At 54.0% G+C, this 19,381-nt stretch overlaps 1 protein-coding gene across 7 annotated transcripts; it reads right to left on the reverse strand.

The window, feature by feature from the left end:
* Window positions 1-3,841: 3,841 nt before the first annotated feature.
* PAX6 (paired box 6) lies at window positions 3,842-16,673 on the reverse strand. 7 transcript variants are annotated; one of them, XM_032188546.1, is made up of 11 exons: window positions 16,664-16,673; window positions 13,902-14,032; window positions 13,022-13,063; window positions 12,914-12,928; window positions 12,103-12,268; window positions 8,184-8,342; window positions 7,240-7,322; window positions 6,823-6,973; window positions 6,600-6,715; window positions 4,638-4,788; window positions 3,842-3,927 (listed from the first exon to the last, which is right to left on the reverse strand). In XM_032188546.1, the coding sequence occupies exons 1-11, from the start codon at window positions 16,671-16,673 to the stop codon at window positions 3,842-3,844; spliced, it is 1,110 nt and encodes a 369-aa protein (XP_032044437.1). The 7 variants fall into 7 exon arrangements, with proteins under 7 accessions (XP_032044437.1, XP_032044435.1, XP_032044433.1 ...); XM_032188544.1 differs by having other exon boundaries at window positions 12,821-12,928; XM_032188542.1 differs by having other exon boundaries at window positions 12,713-12,928.
* Between the last annotated feature and the right edge of the window lie 2,708 nt (window positions 16,674-19,381).

Below are 19,381 nucleotides of genomic sequence, written 5' to 3' on the forward strand. Positions count from 1 at the left end.
CAAGAGAAAATGAAGTAATGTATTTTAGCCAGTAACACCTAAGAAATCAGCCAAAAAGAAGAGAAAAGGGATAAAGGCCAGAAACCTATGGACACAGAAAGGGAATGAAATAGAACTACTAATGGCTAAAAACGTGGGGCAGGGGATGTGTGTGACCAGTCCCAGGTTCATCTTTGCAATGACAGTCTTGCCCCAGAAGATAAATTCTGTCTGTCCCCAGTAAACCAGGCTATGGGGACATTTTGCTTATTTAATACAGAGAATCCCAGGGGAAAAGGGGAAAAAAAAAGGGGTGTGGGCCCCTCTCAGCTGTTTGCCAGGCATTACAGTCTGGGTCCAAGAGCAGCTCCGTGCCTCCTGCAGCAAGCACATGCTGCTGGTGCTTACCTCCCGAAAACCAAACCGGGATCTGCACGGAGCGAGGCAGTCCTGCCACGGGTGCCACCACACGCGTGTCTGCTTCGCCATCAGCGTGTACGGCTCATCATCCGTCTGCTCGGAACAATAACTGGTAGGTTAGCAGCCTTTTCACTTGTAAATGTAAATATTGTATCTAGAACACAATATTTGAGATGCGAAGTACGGTGTTATTAAGACAGCGCTCACACATCAATTCTTGTGTGACTATAATTTGTGCAATGCCTTAGGAGGGGCTTATAAATAAAGTATAAGGTGTTATTATGCAATACTTTTTAACCCAATGCACAGAAATGCCTTGTTCCTATTGAAATCAGTAGCAAAACTCCCATTGATTCCAGTGGTGAAAGGGGGAGACCCTTGGCAACAGCCGTCTTACACTTAGCAATACATTGCAGCAGGTTTCGCCTCAGCAGGTAACACGGCTCTGGAAGAAGAAAGAGGATGCAAATAGGTTCCAGGTGCTGTTCAGAGCACACTGGAGGGCTGCATTGTGTGCTCGTGCTGCTGCTGGTGTCTGACGAGGCAGCCGTAGCCGCATGGCTGCACGCAGCTCCCCTGCCCTTCTGCAGCAGGCCCGCAGCGAGCCGCCAGGATCCAGCCCAGCTGTCGGGCACACCGAGGGGCTGCACGCCAGCCTCATGCCCACACCCTGGGGAAAAGCCCCTCAGCAGGGCCACGCCACCATGACGAGCGGCATCAGCAGCGCCCCGGCTTCTCCCCGATGTGCGACTAGCCATGGCTTTCCCCACCGACCTCAATACGCTCAAGCCTCATCCGCACACACACAACCTCTTCATGCCGTGTCCACGCAGCACAACCCAGCCCTGCGTCCCCCGAGGAGGCTGCAGAGGGGTGCGAGGGCTGGCGGCTGAGGCCAGGCAGCCGGGGAGCCTGAGGGGAGCAGGACGGGGGCTGCCCTGCCCGCCCTGCAGCACCCACTGCCACTGCTGGCCTGCTGCAGGCACCGGGACTCGTCCCCCAGGAGCTGGCCTAGAGGCAGCCAGCTACGTGCGTGGAGGCCAGGACGCCACGTGGGTGTGTAAAGGCCGGGTCTGTGCCTCCGAGGAATTGTTCCCAAGATGAGTGTAGCCGTGCGAGAAGGGACCTGCTTGCTGCGGTGTTTAACGCGGTCCAGCCCTAGCTCACAAATGCACAATGCATGCGCGCGTGCCTGGTAAATACGTATATAAATAAAAACAATTTCCCTGCAAAATTAATATTTTCAATTTGGTGGCTTCTAGGTAATTAAAGCTGTTTAAGATTGGTATAATGAATATACTTACAACTGACCAGTATCAATTAAAATGAAATATTTTAATCTGATGTTTTTGCACATTTTGCTTGCTTCGAGCTCTCGCTGCTATTAACCGTCGTATCATGCATCCAATGGAGCTGCTCTTTGTCCCTAAAGGACTCGGCGTTTACGTGCGTTTGACCCTGTCTGCAGGCAGCGATTACCTCGGCACCGCAACTTTGCTGCTCCCGGTTTGCAGCGAGGCGTTATCTGCAGCTCCAAATATGCTGGGGCGAGCAGAAGGGAAAGCATAACCAGCCCAGATAGCATCTCCGTGTTACAAAGGCCGTTTGTGACACCCGTGCTTTGACTCAGCGCTCCCCGCGCTCTGGCTTTTCAGGCGCAAGATCCGTTTTTCACCGCAGCATGGCCAGCGCCAGCAGCACCACAATGAGCCAGGCTCAGGGTCCGGGAATGTTTGGCTTTCCTGCCAGTGACTAAAGGCCTCCAGCTTTCACTAGCCAGTCCCAGCTCGCATTGTTGCTGCCTGTTGATTTGTCTTCTCTCATTATTCCTTGACATGCAGCTCTCCACCCACGCCCACACTAACAACCCTCACACAAAGCGCATTGAGGTATTAACCAGGTTACAAGTTCAATGGAAAATTACACTAAGATTGTGCTGTGTGGCGATATAAAGGGATGGTATTCACTCTCCCAAAGAGCTTGTTAAAAACACAGCTGTTTTTTTCTTAAACATCCTAACAAAAACCATTTCTAGAAGGCGGGAACGTATATTTGTGCACATACGTGTCCCTACGGACGTCACGTATACAGCCGATAGGCGCACGCGTATCCCTTCACCAACACAGCCTGGCACAATTCAAAGTCCCCGCTGGAAATCCTGCTCGTCTCTGGAGTTCATTTAGAGCATCCCCAGAAACCTGGGCTAAATAAACAGCCTCCTCCTGCTCCCTAACTGCAATTAGAGAAGTGAACCTATCTTCTTTTTGTTAGCCCAAATTACAGGCTGGTGGAAGTGCTGAAGGTCTATAAAGACGGCTCGTGAGAACCCTCCTTACTGCAAACAGAAAATAAACTCAAAATAAAACTCAGGAAGGGTAACCTAACACAGTAACAAAATTTGCAACACCACACTATAAGGTTAAAAAGAAAATAGTATAATAAAGGAAATACAAAGGCTTTGGCATGGTTTTTACAATCAACAATGGTTAATTCTGATATGTAGTTGTGAACAACTTCAAAACACTTAAGTTTAAAACTCTTGCAAGCACTTTTAATTGATTAGGAATGAATTCTAGATGCACAAAAATGATTGGACTGTGAACAGTAGTACAACTATATCTAAGAACAATTAACTTTTGCCGACCAAAAAGAAACGTATGATGCATGAAAATGTGTATAAAACATCTATAGAATATTCTTGTCAAATATAAATGAAATTAACTTTATTATAGAAATCATTCTGGGAGATTTCTAGGGAAGACAAATACTTACATTTCGACATAAAACAAATTGGATTATATCGAAGACACAATCTACCTTTTATCTATCAAAGTCTTTTCTTCATCGAAGTTCTCTCTTAACCCTTGTTTGCACATAGCTTCGTCCATTAACAACCTTTGGAAATACCAACAGATATTTTTCTTACATAAATCTAGTGCGTATTGTTCCAGGTTTAGTTATATGCAATGGAATGATACAAACTTGGAACATCAATCCATAATCTATGAACAGATTGGTAGAAGTATTCGATATATCTTGATAAAACTCTTAAATTCGTGGCAAAGCTTGTTGATCATGGCTTCTTTTTTTTTTTTTCCTTTTCTTTTTTTTTTTTTTTCTTAAAACAACTTCATGACCAACACAGATCAAACATCCATCCAGTCTACATTGTTCTTTTTTTTTTTTTTCATTATAACATACAAATGCCCATTTACAAATAATACACCAAAATGAATAAAAGTTTGGATACCAAAATGAAGATTTGTTCCAACCGATATAATGCCTTCAGTGTACAAAGGTCCATGTTAAAGTCTTTTCCATGTGTTACAGCATAGGGCACAGTTGCAGTACAGAAGTACTCTGAGAGCCATTCTTCCTTTAGAAAATACTGCTGAACATCCAACTGTTGTCCATATAGTCATTTACAGAATTAACACATGTTTTACTGTAATCTTGGCCAGTATTGAGACATATCAGGTTCACTGCCAGGAACTTGAACTGGAACTGACACTCCAGGGGAAATGAGACCTGAAAATTGAGTGGGAAAATGGATATTTTAGTTTTTCTATACATAGCACAATTTTTGCTCTCCTGTTTCAGATTTATGAGTATGAAACCTCGCCATCTACCAACCTGCAGAATCAGGTCGGGGATGCCAGGGGGCTCTATTTTAAAAACCTGTGCACGTCTGACTGAGTTGTTGTTATGAATAAACTGTCACGCGTTGGGATAGATGGCAGAGCCTCGGCTCATTTGTATCAGTTGGGAATTCGGCCCAAAATACACCGAGCATTTCCATTTTCTCAAACGTGCCTAGCTTGCTCCCGGTTATGCTGACGCTTACCCTTTATTACCCTATTGTGCCTTCTTAGCGCAGGTCAGTATTTCTACAGGTTACCCGCCTCTTAGATAACTTCAGACCCTTAGCAAAAAACAGCCTCTGACACAGACACGGTAGAAACACGCTCAGCCCCGCAAACGCTTTCACGTGCGTTTAACCTCACGGCATGCATGGCTGCGCTGATATTTCACAGCAAATGCTGCTGTACAGTGCTAGGGTCCCGGCATGCCCTGAGGGCTGTGCAGGACTGGGGCCTCGACAAGGAGCTTTTCACCCTCCAGCTATTGGGATGTCCATTAACCTGCCGTCTCCCCTCTACCCTTCCCTGGCAGCCGGGCTTGCTGAGCTGCCGAACCCGCGGCCAAGGCTTGCGAGACCCCCCCCCGGTGCCACTCACCTGTGGAAGTGGTGCCAGAGGTGCCCATCGGCTGGCTGTTCATGTGTGTCTGCATGTGCGGGGGGGTGTAGGTGTCATAGCTCCGGCCGTTCACCGAGGGGCTGGTGGGCAGCATGCAAGAGTAGGAGGAGGTCTGGCTGGGTACCGGGGGCTGCGGCAGCAAAGGACAGAAGAGCGTTAAGCATCCACCAAGGCACAAAGCCACGTTAATTAAGCTCCTGGCCAGCGGGCGGCACGGGCAGGCGTTTTCCTCCACGCAAGTCAGAATGAGCTGCGGGTTCTCAAACTTGGGTGCCCACACGTAAAACCCTACTCGCAAACAAGCCCTTTCCCACAGCTCCTTGCTCTACAGAGACGATACGGGTGGTCAGATAGGCTCAGAGGGCCGGTCGCTACATGTGGATGCTAAATAAGGTGTTACGTATCTAAACCAAGGGACCGGAGCCTTCTTCCTACTTGTGCAGAGGAAGGAGAGCCCGTGCTACTTGCAGCCCCAGACAGCACAGGGCTAGCGCCCTGCCTCACCTTTCCTGCTGCAGCTAAACACTGCGAGTGGTAGAACTGAAGCTCACGGCCAGTCGCACAAGGTGCCCCAGCTGGCCCAGCATCCCCACTGACCCAAACCCCCAGCCCCAAAACACCCTGAGCTGGGGGCAGGACAGGCGGCGGGTGCCAGGGGGGCAGGCAGGGCTGGGGCAGCCCCATCAGGGCACAGCAAACCCAGGCGATGCGGCACGAGAAGGGGACATGGAGCTGGGCAACTCCTGCTCCAGGAGCACGAGACCCGACGTGCCTGCACGCATTTCCTCCGCCTGCACAGCCCGATGCGCCCCAGCTACAGAAATCCCGACGGCCTCAGCACGAAATATGCAAACACCGGGGGCAGGAACTACTCTAGCTGCACCCCTGCAGGGGGGGGATGCTGGCAGCCCAACACCAAGCCCCCTGTCCCGACGTGGTCATCACGCGGCCATGGCCACGGGAGCTGCCGGGGGCTCGGGCACCGCAGTCGCTGCCCGGCCGCGTGCGTCGGGGGCTGCAGCTCTGCCCAGAGCCCCCCCGGGTCAGCCCTTTGATCCTTTGTCATCCGCTCCCAGCCCGCCGGGAGCCACGCTGCCGGCCTCCAGTACCGCGGAATAACAACTTAACCGACGCGATTCCTTTCCCTGAACTTGAGAGACTCTAACTTTATTTGGTTAATTTTGGTTCAGCAATTAGTAACATGGTAATTGCCGCAGCGGAGGAGTCAGGCTCTCTAATCGGCTCGCCTGTCTCCAGCAGTGGTCAATGCTGTGTGCCTCAGACAAAGCTGCAAAACTCCCGTAATTGGCCAGCACCTTCCTAGGCCAACCCCACCATTAAAAAAGGAGGAATTTTGCATCTGAAAGGTCTATAGAAACAGACCCCAAAGGAATAGATTTCTTCCTAACCCAGCTGGTGATCAGCTAATGCTTTCAGGCATGAGGATTGACAGCTCTTGCAATTCTGGCTTAGCTAGCATAACCACTGATGCTAATCACATCCTCCCCTCTCTCAGGTGTTCCTAACACGCCGCCGCCGCAGCACCTAAGCGGGAGGACCGCGTCCCTCCGGCAGCGCACACAGGCGGCGGTCCCAACACCGCACCACCGCGCTCCATGGGTTAACCATGGGGCGGGGTTTTTTGCCCCATAAGGTTTGTTTTGTTTTTGTTTTTTTCACACCAGATCTGTTGCCTCGCAATTCTGAGGACTTTTCTCTTTCTGGATCCTGCAGAGGGGCTCATCCGAGCACCATCGCTCTCAGTGCCCTCTCCCTTGTGCCTCCTCCAAAAGAGGGCATCTGTTTTTGGTGCCGGTTTCCCCGCGGCGTGTTTCGGGCTCATAACCCGCGTAAAACACCGCGGAGGAGGAACCCCCTCATTCCCACCTGCCCCAGCAGGCAGGAGCCCCCCGAGCGCGGGCACGGCCGTGCCGGACTCACTTGCATAGGCAGGTTGTTGGCCATGGTGAAGCTGGGCATGGGCGGCAGCGCGCTGTACGTGTTTGTGAGCGCCGTGTCCGTCCTGCCCAACATGGAACCTGATGTGAAAGAGGAAACTATAATAGAATAGACAGATAGACGAAGACATTAGTTCAAGCACGTGACGCACGGCGACACAGTCCCAGAGTCTGACTGTCCCGAGAGGGTGGATGCGCTGCATTACCGGGGGTGGTTGGCTGCGGGATCGGCTGGTAAACGCTTGTGCTGAAACTACTGCTGATGGGAATGTGGCTGGGAGTGTTGCTGGCTTGTCTTCGCTGGTTCCTCAGCTTCTCTTCCCTTCTCCATTTGGCCCTTCTGTTAGAAAACCACACCTGGAAGCAACAGCATTTTGTAGGCATGAGTGAGCCGACGAGGTGAGGGGCTCGTGGGCTCCTCCAGGTACCCCAAGGCTGCCTCGCCCTGTCACAAAGCAGCTTCCTCAAGCAAACCCCATGTGCTGTTATTTTCCCGAAGGAGGAGATGGCCAAATACCCGACTGTAAACAGTGGCAGCCCTGTGCTTTGAGCAGCCAGTCATAAGAAACCGTAATGGTAATAACAAGAACAATAATAGCGATAATTACACAGCAACTCTGTACCTGTATCCTTGCTTCAGGCAGGTCTATTTTAGCAGCTAGTCTCTCTCTTGCAAACACATCGGGGTAGTGGGTCCTCTCGAATTCTGCAGAGGAAAATATTGTTGCATGAGCCGTAAAGATTTAACGCAGCTGCTGGTCGAGTCACAACTGTGCTGGCGCTGCCGGTGCTCTCGGAGCCTGTAAGAAATGCTGCTGCAGGAGCGAAGCTGAGCCTCCCCTCCCGCCTGCGTGCGTGTGCTGGGCAGGACACCTTGCCTACTGGGGGACGGGCAGGGCTGGGCGCAATGCTGGCCTCTCCTGAGAAGTGCCGAGCAGGGTATGGGGCTTCTGCCCCTGCTGAGGGGGTCCCCGAGGCAGCTCTGACCCCGTCACCAAGAAGCGAAGTGGCACACGGCTGAAGAGCAGCAGAAAATCAGGACAGAGAGCCGCACTGGGTCGCAGGAGGGTGCACCCAGGCAGGGTCAGGGAAAAGGGCACCCGCTGCCAGCCCCGGGCAGCAGCAGCGCCGGGGACAGACAGAAATGAGGGGCCGGCACCGAGCACTGCTGCCAGCACTGGCTGCCTGGCCCTCGCCCTGCTGGAGCCACGGGCACCATCGGCGGGAGGAGGTTTGTCCCCACGCCCAGGCAGGGACAAGAGAGCAGCCCAGGATGCAACACCGGTTCTGCGATGGGAGCTGTGCCCCACAACCTTCCCTTTGAAAACCTTTCTACAGCTTCTCCTCGCATACCGCAGCGAGCATGGTGAATAAAATAGCACGGAGGGAGCCATGGATTTAAGATCTAAACATGTATCTCAACACCCTATTGTATAATATCTTCATATCTTATCGCACAGCCGTATCAGGCACGTAAATGCCTTATACGCTTCTGTTTAGCTCTTACTGTAGCCGGGGCACATTTTGCTTTTCTCTCCTGCTTCAGTCACAGGCAAATGTCACCCACCTTTCTCAAGGGCTTCGATTTGCTCTTGGGTAAAGGATGTCCTATTTCTCTGCAGCTTTCTTTTCAGCTGAAGTCTCATCTGGGCCTCATCTGAATCTTCCCCATTGGAGCTGATGGAGTTCGTGTTCTCCCCTCCTCCCTCCTGCTGCGGACAGCCGTCTGCGGAAAGGAGAGGAGGAAACTGAAATGCCCATACCCCTGTTTTCAGGTTGCTATCGGAGAAATAATGCAAGCAGGGACAAGTTCGGCCACGTTTGCCGACACCCTTTCTTAAAACCATCTTGGGTATCAAAGTGATACCGCACTAACGACGCAGGTAACACGGGAGCGTTTCATTTTCCAGTGCTATCGGAAACATTAGAGATGAAGAATTGCAATCGCCTGGTCTAAACTTCGTTTCATTTTTCCTCTGGAATAAAACCTGCGTAAAAATCCCTTCCCCTGAAAGTGAATCTTTATCCGAATCGCTGCTGAAGTGCCGTGGCAGTCTCCTCTGCCTGCTGAATTTATTTACCTATTGCTATATTTAAAATAGCGATGTTCAGTATTTCAGATTATCTATAATCAGTAATTCCTATCTAATCAATTAGATGTTGATAGGTTTGCAGAAAATGCTATTAAGAAACCAAACCAAGCTTGTAATCTTTTTTAAAAAATATTTATCCAGTTTTTATTTGAATTCTGCACAGTCAATTTCATTTTAAAGGTTGTGAATTTAGAAGTGCCTGCATTGTTCTGCAGTTTTATTCAACTATTGTATGAGTGTGCATTGCCTTGACACCTATTACTGAGCACAGCTGTAATTATATCATCACCAAGAACAGGCTATAATTGCTGAAAATGGAATTTTATATTTAGATAAAAGGACTGTCCATTCTTTGTAATGTGTTGCACCAGAGAAAAGTAAGATTTCTTTTAAAAAATTTTAACATGTAATTTTAAAAGAAACGGGAGCGGGTTCGCTCACGGGGCTGAACGTGCTCCTCTGCAGCTGAGCGCTTGGCAGGGCGCTCGGCGCCGCGCCTCTCCCCGGGGCATCGCCGCCGCTTCCCTGCGCCGCCTGCCGCGGGGCGCGCAAGGCTTGCGCGCATCCTGCGCGGGGTGGGCGCGCAGCGCTGCCCGGGGCCCCGGCGGCCGCTGGCCGGGGAGCGGCGAAGTCGCCGTCCCTCGAGGAGCTCCCCCGGCTCCTTTCACGGCCGCCTTTTCCAAGGCGTTTTGATGTGGCATAAAAGGGGAGCCGGAGCGAGGGGCGCATGGGCTACTTATGCTAATTCCCTTGCAAAGTTACGCCAAAAATAAATAGCAACACTCCCGCTACATCCTTTAAATATTGTGGGAAATCAACTTTAAAGTAATATCATTTATAATCGGCTAACAATGGCCCCGGCCTTCAAAGCTCGGGGGGAATTGTGACAGGATCTGGTGGGACCCTTTCAAGCACTTTGAAATGTTTTAAAACCCGAACTTTCTCCCCCATTTAAACACAGGGATTCAGCGGCAGTGGTCACCATATGGGCGGCCGCAGCCCCATTGAGGCGGCCGGCGGCGGGTGAATAGCCGGGGGCTGCCTTTCAGGGGCACACAAAGCCGCCGGGCCCGGGGAGCGCCGTCGCGGCGGGGCAGCCGCCCTGCCAAGCGCTGGTGGCAGCGCCGGGGGCCGCGGCCGCCCGGGGCGGGGGCCTCCGCGTAACCTCCGCCACCGGCCTCATCCATCACTGTCCGCGCCGGGCCGCGGGGCGCTGCGCGGGGGGCGAGGGGGCGGCCGGGGGCGCAGGGGACGGCCGCTGCCCCCCGAGCCCCCTTTCCCGGTGCGCTCCCCACGCGAGCGGGCTCTGAGGAGTTCACCTGGTCGCAAAGCGGCCCTAAAACCCCGCGCCGGCTATTAAGATGTCTCCCTAAAAGCCCCTCTTTTTTTTTTTTTCCCCCCTTTTTTTTTTTTTTTGGAGGGGGTGCAGTTTTTTTTTTTTTTAAGAAGCCCCTAAAAGGAGCGATCTCAATAGGGCTGTTCCACCTTCCAGACCTAATCCGTAAGAAAGCGAGTGAATGTCCGTCCCTATTATCCTATAGCCAGACCATCTGACGCTGGGTATAGGATTTGTTTCCTGGAAGAAAAAAAAAAAAAAAAAAAAAAAAAAAAAAAAAAAAGACGCTGGGAAATAAAATCATTCCTTAGTTTCTTAGTGTCTTAATCAGTGAGGCGGAAAACAAGCAAAAAAAGATAGCAAACCAATTGCGGCACCTCTCAGCTATAGAGCTGGGATCAAAACATTGTAGCATCTGTTGAAAGAGAAAGTGTCTAAATCCTATAGAAGGCTTTAGTCTTATAAGAGAGGGAGGAAAGAAAAAAAAAAAAAGATAAGAAACAGTGTCTCAGTGATCCCTAAAACCACTAAATCACTGGAGAATTTCTCCTGGATAGAGATGTCTCTTTTTGTTCTGTCAGCCCTCGTGTATCCATTATTTTATTCACTGCTGCATGGCGTTTATCAGATTGAGACCATATTTGTACCCCTCTGAGACCTAACCTCGCCTTATGCTTTTTGAGTAATGGACTCTTAAAATCCAGCAACATACCCCTGCGAGGGAAAAGCATTAGAGGGAGCATGAATATTCCAGACGAAACCCATTTTATTAATTTTAATTTGGCGGGCCGGGCGCCTTAAGTGCCTGCCCGCCCCCCCCCCCCCTCTCTCTCGCCAGCCCCGGCTGCGCCTCGCCGATTTTGGGGGCTCTCGGGGGGGGGTCGAGGGGGTCCCGGACCCCCTCCCCGGGACCGAGCTGCCCCGCGGAGACCTCGCAGGGCTCCGCACCCGCCTGGGGAAGGGCGGCAGAGGGAAAGGGGGCGGCTGGACGGGCTCCGGGGCTCCGGGGCTGGGCGCGGGGGGGCCCGGCCGGGCCAGGTGGGGCCGAGGGAGCGGGGCCGGGCGAGGCGGCTGCCGGCCGGGGCTGGCCCTGCTCGGCGGGGGGACCCCGGGCCGAAACGGGGGAAAAAAAATAATAATAATAATAATTAAAAAAAAAAAAAAAAAGTGGGGGCGGGGGGGGGACAGGGGGCTCCGCTCTATCTTTCTAGTGTCCTTCATAGATTGTTTTCTTCTCTTAAAACTGACATGTCTAATTGGCAAGCGGTGCCATATCGTGTCCAGAGGTCTCCTGTGGAACATTTCTACAGCTGTCTCCTTCAACTAGACGCTTATTCATGTCGCCTTAATGAGAAACAAAACGATCTCTAATGAGCAATTACATAGCGACAGAATTGTTCCCATAACAAATTCTTGCGTGTGACAGAAACATCCTTTGTACCAGATACTCCGCACACTGTTACTGATTTTTTTTTCCTTGCGGGATGAAAACAAAAAGCAGGTTGTTGTATATAGACACCTCTTCTAAAGGAATGACCACAGCCGGGGAGAGCCGAGCCTCAACAGAGCCCGTATTCAAAAAGAAGCCATTAACCATCTTAAGTATGTAACGTAACATCCCATTATCCTTCATATTATCCCCTTGTCATTCCTACAACAAATACCTATTAATCTTCAGGATAAACAGTTTCCTATATTTACCAAGTTGTTCCGGGCCCATTGAGGAGGAACCACAATCAGCCCGACAGACACAGCCACCGCTCTGCCGGCCCGCCAGGCTCCGGTGCCGGCCGGGGAGCACGGAGCCGGCTTGGGCGGCACCTCCTGCCCACGGTCCCCACGGTCCCCACGGTCCCCACGGTCCCCACGGGTCCCCACGGGTCCCCACGGCCGCCCGGGGAGGCGGCGGAGGGAGGCAAGCGCCGGGTGCCCCCGGCAGAGGGCTGCCTGCGGAGCGCAGCGGGCGGCCGGGGGACCGGGAGAGGAGCCCAGGAGGGGAACCGAGGCCGAAACGAACCGAGCCGAGCCGAGCCGCGCCACGCCGGGCGCTGCCTTACCTTGGGCGGGCTGCCCGGGTACCGAGGTGCCGGGGTACCAGCCGGGCCGGGTGCCCCAGGTCCCCGTCTGCCCGTTCAGCATCCTTAGCTTGTCGTACATCCCGTCGGCACCCATCTGTTGCTTTTCGCTAGCCAGGTTGCGTAGGACTCTGTTTATCGACGACACCTGCAAGGCAGAGGACAGAAAGGCAATGGTAGGGCGGTAGCGCGCTCCCCCCGAGCCACCCGCGCAGCCCCCGCGCCCCTCCGCGCCGCGGCCGCCGGAGCTGCGGACAGACGGACGGACGGACGGACGGACCGAGCGAAAAAGCCCCGGCCCCAGCCCTGCAAAAGCAGAGTGATGGCTTCCACTGATGCTCGCAGTCCTGAGGCGCCAGGCGCAGGGGTGACCGCGGTTTTTTGTTGTTGTTGCTTTTTTTTTTTTTTTTTCTCCCCTCCTTAAAGGCATTTGTCAGATTCTGTATGAAAAAATGCGTCTGACCCTGCCACATGCAAATGATGTGAACCTGCTATCCTCTCAGCTGATATCAAAACAAAGGAAGCAGAGGCTCGCTACAGCTACCCAGCATTGTACACAGCACACAGGAAGGTTTTTTTTTCATGAACTTACACTGGGTATATTATCGTTGGTACAGACCCCCTCTGATAGTAATCTGTCTCGAATCTCCCACGCAAAGATGGAGGGGCACTCTCGTTTATACTGCGCTATTTTGCTTACAACTTCTGGAGTCGCTACTCTCGGTTTACTACCTCCGATTGCCCTGGGTCTGATGGAGCCAGTTTCGTAATACCTGCCCAAAATTTTACTCACACATCCATTCGACACCTGGATAGGGAAGCGGACAGAAAATCACATTATTAATAATTTCAAGACAAAAATAAAATTGTTTAAGTATGCATTAAACAATGACAAGCTTACGTTTTGATTGTCCAGCACTTGGACTTTTGCATCTGCATGGGTCTATAACACAAAAATATACCTTAAATGGTATGAGAACTTACTTAGAGAGTCTTTTTTTTTTTTTTTCTTAAAAAAAAAAAAAAATTACATTTGTGGCCCTACCCTCTACAAAAGTGCTACTTTAAAAACATTTGGAAGAAAAAAAAAAATCTGGTCAAAACGTAATTCCTTTAGTACTAATCTTAAAATATGCCTTAAATCCGAACAATAGCTATGCCAGACTAGTCTCCATCGTCCTCAGACAGCACTTGCGGGGGACGGGGTGAGCGAGGGGTTATCGAGACCTACATTTACAATGTACCCCTGAGCTGCGCCAGATCGCGTTAGTGTCTGTAAAGACAGATTCTGGGCTAAAACAGGGTGGCTTCGAGGGTTGTTTTTTGATGGTGTTTTTTTTTAAAAATAAAAATAAAAAATAGAAATTAAAAAAAAGGAAAAATAAGAAAGCAGTAAGCCACGCCAAATGCATACAGATCTTACAAAATCATAAGTAAATATAGGGGGAATATAGGGGGAAGGGGGAGGAGAGGAACCGAAATCCTGCCGAGCCGTACAATTCGGTTGCTTACAGCGAGCTAACTGTAACGAGAGTGCGGGTCATCACCAGGCGGGAAAAAAAATATATAAATCAAAAGGTTTTCAGAGGTATTTCAAAAGGCATACAGAGATACAGATAGGCACGGCGAGGTCTAGCCGCAGCGGCAGCGGAGGTGGGCAGCTGGACGCTTTATTAGGCTGGAACGTGGGTGGGTGTGGGGGGCCGGCGGGGAGCGCGGCCAGCGGCGGCCGGGCGCTGCCGAGGGGGCAGCGGGAGGAGCGGGGGCGCCGCCGCCTTCACCTGCAGGATTCGGGAGATGTCGCAGGGCCGCGCTCCGCTGTGCGCGAGTTCCACGATCTTCTGCCGCGTGGAGTCGGGCAGCGGCCTCCCGTTGACGAACACCCCGCCGAGCTGGTTCACGCCGCTGTGACCTGCGGGAAGCACAGCGCCCACCATAGCACCCTCCGCTCCCGGCGCCCCCGGGGAGCGCGCCCGCACCGCTCCGCACCGCTCCGCGCCCCCGCTCTCCGCCCGCCCGCCCGCCGCCGTCCTCGCCCCGCCGCCGCCCGACAGCCGCGCTCCCCGAGCCTGCGCTCCCCGTCGGCAAAACCCGCGGAGAACCCCCCGAAACCCGGACAAAAAAAGCCCGGGACGTGCTGCTGCTGGTGGAGCGGGTTGGGTCGGGTCGGTTCGCTGGCTCGCTTGGTTTTGGTTTTCCCACCCCCCGCCAGGAAAAGGTAAAAAAAAAAAAAAAAAAAAAGGAAAAAGAAAGAAAGCAAAAAAAAAAAAAAAAGCCTCTCTGCATCCGCACAAACGCAGCTCGCCTCGCCAAAAGCAAACGAAGAGCTGCCTCGAAAATGCCCAACCTGAAGCTCCAGGCTTTGGAGGAAGTCTCCCTGGAGAAGCTCTGCGCTACGCTCGCTCCGCTCTCCTCTCTTTGGAGCCTCCTGATAAATTGACTCCAAGAGCCCAGGCTTCTTAGCAATAAATAAGCTCCAAATATAGAAGAGGGGGAAAATATGATGAGCCTCTCTGACATTTGTCTTTAAAATAAAACTAGCTGCACGTCAAGTTTGAGCTTAATTTCTGGAAATAGGCGGAAGTCGCCCCGGATCATGCATGGAAGGCTAATTGAAAAGATCAGTTGGAGCACTTGTGGCAGGCGTGTCACTTTATGACAGTACTCTGCTTTTGAAAATTGCATCGTCACGACAAATAGTAGCATGATAAAACGACCCTTTCTGTCCGCATTTGGATATCACTCAGACTAGATTGAACTCTACTCGCTTTCCCTCCGAGGGAGGCTGCGGTTTAAGGTAGCCAGGGGCTCTGCGCGGACACGACCGAGGGGGCGCGCTCCCCGCGCAATGGATTCGAAGTGACACCCGGCCTGGGTCATTTACCGTCCGGCCGCCCCGGCCCGGCAGCACGGGCGGCGGCTCCGCATCCCTTGGCGGCCGCGGGGAGAGAGGCGCGCCTCCTCCTCCTCCTCCTCCTCCTCCTCCTCTCCTCCTCCTCCTCTCCTCCTCCTCCTGCCTCCCCTCCCCGCCCGCGCCCGGCGGTGCCGCCGTGCGCCCCGTCGGACGGGCCGGGCCGGGCCCGCGGGGGGCGGCGGCCCGGGGGCGGGGAGGGCCGGGGTCTGGGGGCTCGGCGGCTCCCCCCGGCCCCCTCCCGGGCGGGGAGCAGGCGCGCAGGGCCGGGCGGCACAGCAGCGCCGTGGCCGGTTTGCAGGGGGACGCTCGCCACCGTAAAAAATGGCAGCGGAGAAAGCGAAATCAAAGTTTCGCTTAAAAGGTTAAGCCTTAATCATTATATAATTTCCCTGGAGAGCGGTGTAGATCTCGCCCAGTGGCAATGATTATGCGCCTTGTATTCTATTGCTAGTCATCTAATAGGAAAACATATGGTGTCAATTTGGATGCTCTGCACCATATACACCCAGGAGTTATTAACACAAAGCCTGAAGAGCCCGCCGCGACCTTTAAACAAAATAAAGGCTTCACCCGAATGATATCTTTTCTGCGTTTTGCAGTGGCGATCCCGCACGGCCGAGTGAAGGCATCCCCATTACCATACACCCCCGGCACGCCGCGGCCAAGGCCAGCCGCCGCCGCCCGCAGGTGCCGCCGCCCGGCCCGCCGGGGCCGAGCCCCTCTCGGGGCGCACGCAGCCCCGAGCCCACCCCGCTGGGGGCTCCCCCGAGAGGCCTCCCGGCGGGGGACGGCTCGCCCCCGGCCGGGCAGGGCACGAAGGGGGCCCGCAGCCGCGCACGCTGCCGGCAGAGCGCTTGAGGAAGGTCCCGCACAGCTCCGCGGCCCGCAGCCGCAGCGGCTGGGGGCTGAACGCCCCGCGTAAGGCAAGGCTGCCTGCGCTCCCCCCGCCGCGATGCGCGCAAGAAACGCGCATCTCACGCGAATATATGCGGCGGGGATGCGCCGCCCCGCAAGATCGCTCCGGCGGGGTCACGCATCCCCGCCGCGCTGCGGGGCGCACCCCGCGGAAGATGCGCATCCCGGGGCGCCTGGGGCCTGCCCCGCCGGCACCTCGGCCGCCGCTCCTCGCACCCCACCGGCTTCCCCCGCAGCCCCGTCGGCCGGAGCGGGGCGCGGGGCCGCTCCCCGGAGCAGGGGCAGCGCCCTGGCGCGTTGTCTGAGCGCTTCTCCGCTCCGAGAAACCCCCTCCGCCACCGCCGGTGCGCGCAGGCCCGCCGCCCAGGTCTCCGGCCCCAGCAGCGACAACAAAAGGGCACGGCGAACCCACACGGACCCGGCGCAACCGGGAGGCGGCGGGGCGTCGCACCTAGCACGGGGGGGCTCCCGGTGCGGGGCAGGTGGGCAACGGGCCCGGGCCCCGACCCGGGCCAACCCCGCGGCCCTGGAGCCGCCGCCGCGCTCCCGGCCCGGCCTCCGTGCCCCGACGGGGCGGGCGGCTCGGAGCCAACCGAGCCCCAGCGGCGGAGCCCCCGGTCCCCAGCGGCGGGGCCGCCTCCCCTGCCCGCTGCTGCGCGCCCGCGGCCGCCCCTCCTGCCCTCCGCGGCCGCGAAGGGGCGCGGAGTCACTTACTGTTCTGCATGGTGGGCTGAGAGAGCAGTATCCCACGGGGCTCGCCTATAGCAGTCTATCGGCAATAAAATAGGCGTTAATCAGGGGGAGGCAGTACACAGGGTTAAGCTAACATCTCCCGGGCGTACTTTGTTATCCTTAGACGCCTTCCCCAATTAGTTTAAGGTTTCGGGGGCTTCTGCGCCTCGAGGCAGAACTACGCGCGTAGATCCCTACACACGCAAAAAAATTTAAGAAAAGCAAAGCGCCGAGTGGTTTCTGGCTTTAATTGCATGCAGGTGGCGTATTGCCTCGTCGGTAATGCCCTTCGCTGAGGTGGTGCATTAACTGGAGCAACAGCAAGCACAAAGAGAGTCCGAAGTCAGGTTTTTAAACTTGCCTGAGAGCGGGGTGGACTGTCCTCTCATACAATTTAGGGACTCACACATCTGCGTGTCACTAGTTAAAGTCTTCCCTCTAGGACAAAGCAAAAGAAGGTACATTAAAAGTGCGGAGCGGCGCGGGGAAGGTGCGCCGCGACACTGCGCGCCCCGCCGCGGGACGGGACAGGACAGGACGGGGACGGGGTCGGGGCCGAGGATGGGACGGGGCCGGCCCCGCCGCTACCGCAGCCCGGGAGGAGAAGAGAGGAGAGGAGAGGAGAGGAGAGGAGAGGATAGAAAAGGAAAGGAGAGCAGAGCAAAGCAGAGCAGAGCAGAGCAGAGCAGAGCAGAGGGGCGCAGCAGGGCGGGCGCTGCGCGGGCCCTGCGCGCACTCGCCGCTCCGCCGGCTGCCCTGTGCGCTGGCAGCGGGGCTCCATTTTTTTACCTCCGGGCATTTCTTCGATTTATTTATTTGTCTCTCCCCGCGGCACTAGCAACTTTCTCTCCCCCAAACTCCACGTCTCGTGATTAACTTCTTTTTTGGTCTTTAGATCTTCCCCTTTTTCACTGTACTGTGACACACGCTGTCTACCTCGCCTCACTGCTTTAAAAAGTAAGAACAGGAGGGGGTGAGAACTGTTAAACAAAGCCTACAGAAAGCGAACAATGGCCTCCATTCTGCTCCTCTACCCAAACCCCGAGTGCAGAAACCCAGGCTCCTTAACCGGCCGCGCAGCTTCCCAACTAAACGGACCAACAACCCTCCAACTTACAAAGAGCAGAGAAACAAGCCCCTTCTCCCTTCATTAGTGCCTGCCTTGACCCAGCGCCTGGACAGTCCCAATCGCCCTTTTTTTTTTTTTTTTTTTTTCCTCTTTTCCCCTCTCCCCCCCTCCTTCCCTTACTCCCTCTCTCCTCCTCTCGCCACCTTCCCTCCCTCTCCCCCCCCCCCCACCCCCACCCCGGGCCACTTATTTATTTATTTATGCGTCCCCATGTATTTATTTGAAATCGTCGCGGGTGAAAATGGAAAAGTAATTTCTCGTTATAAATATCTGGCGGTAATTGTGTTACTGGTGCGAGTTGTTAGGGGTTGTAAAAAGATACAACAGCTCAGTGGGGTGCTCAATTGGGGAGGGACAATTACAATAAAGAGCCCATTCAAGGGGGTTGCTAAAAAAAAAGGAGGTAAAATAATGAAATAGTCGCAGCCTTCATTTTCTCTCCCTTTTTTTTAGCCTAAAAATACTCATTCTCTTTCTTTTGCGCCTATAATGAATATTAATTTTACTCTTCCTGCATATGATGGAGAATTCAAAGAGGCACGTTTCCCCATTCAGGACTAGCCACGGTATAATTTATTAAGTAGCTTTTAGTAATCTTAAATCCATAAAAATAAACATCAAACAAGTACTTTCTCGCAGCATGAAGACTTTAGCTGGTAAATATTTACTGCTCTTTGGAGAACTACCTGATTAGCAGCAGAGCAAGCTACACTGTACTTCAATGGAGACGTGGCAGTATCTCCTCTGGCTGAACCGACCGTGAAGCCATCCCTTTAATACACCGAACACGTCTGCACCGACACACACCGAACGGCAACCCCACTTCTCCGGGCAGCATTTCCTCGCGTATTTAACGCGCAACTCATAACCCTGGGGCCTGCGGGGCCGGGGAAGGCAGGCGGAAAGCCGCGGCTGCGCTCGCAGCCAAAGCCCTGCCAGCACCTACCTCGGCCACGGCACCGGGGGGATTTGGGAGAAGGGGCAAAAAGCACGCCGCGACACAAACCAACCCCCCCCAAACGCGGCCGAGAACGTTGCACGGTGCAGGCCGAGCCTAGCCGAGTCCTTCAGCAAGGTAAGAGGAGGTGCGGGGCAGGACGTAGTGCTCCCAAACTCGCCCCCCACTCGAGCCGGCGCAGCGCCAGCGCCGGGCACCCGCAGCCGGGGAGCCGTGGCCGGCCGGGAGGCAGCGCGGTGCGGGGCGGTGCGGGAGGGCAGCGCCCGGGATGCAGCAGCGTGCCGTGTCCGAGGCAGCCAGCTCCACCATTAGGCCAGGCCTAATCCGCCGCTCGTTTTGTAATCTGAAAATCTGGATATAATCTGATCTAGGGTTTTGTGCTTTTTTTTTTTTTTTTTTTTTTTTTTCTTTCTTTCCCCCTCTGCCTCTCCCGGTGAAAACACACACAATTAGGCGTTCAGGTGGCAAAGTTTCCTGTTCTCGGGGCAAATGAGAAAAGGATAAAAACGAATCGGTTTGCGATCAGGAGTTGGTAGAGGTCACCAGCTATAAACATTTATTGTCAAGGGCCACTTTTATTATTTTATGTCCCTAAGACGGAGAAAAAGCCGTC

This window comes from Aythya fuligula, chromosome 5, assembly GCF_009819795.1.
Source record: "Aythya fuligula isolate bAytFul2 chromosome 5, bAytFul2.pri, whole genome shotgun sequence".
NCBI classification, from domain to species: domain Eukaryota; kingdom Metazoa; phylum Chordata; class Aves; order Anseriformes; family Anatidae; genus Aythya; species Aythya fuligula.

Coding starts and splice junctions, on each gene's coding strand:
- PAX6 (XM_032188541.1), bottom strand. Junction 7,323..8,183: donor AATCGAAGCCCTTGAGAAAG/GTGGGTGACATT, acceptor TTTCCTCTGCAG/AATTCGAGAGGACCCACTAC. Junction 6,716..6,822: donor CCCGCAGCCAACCACCCCCG/GTAATGCAGCGC, acceptor ATTCTATTATAG/TTTCCTCTTTCACATCAGGT.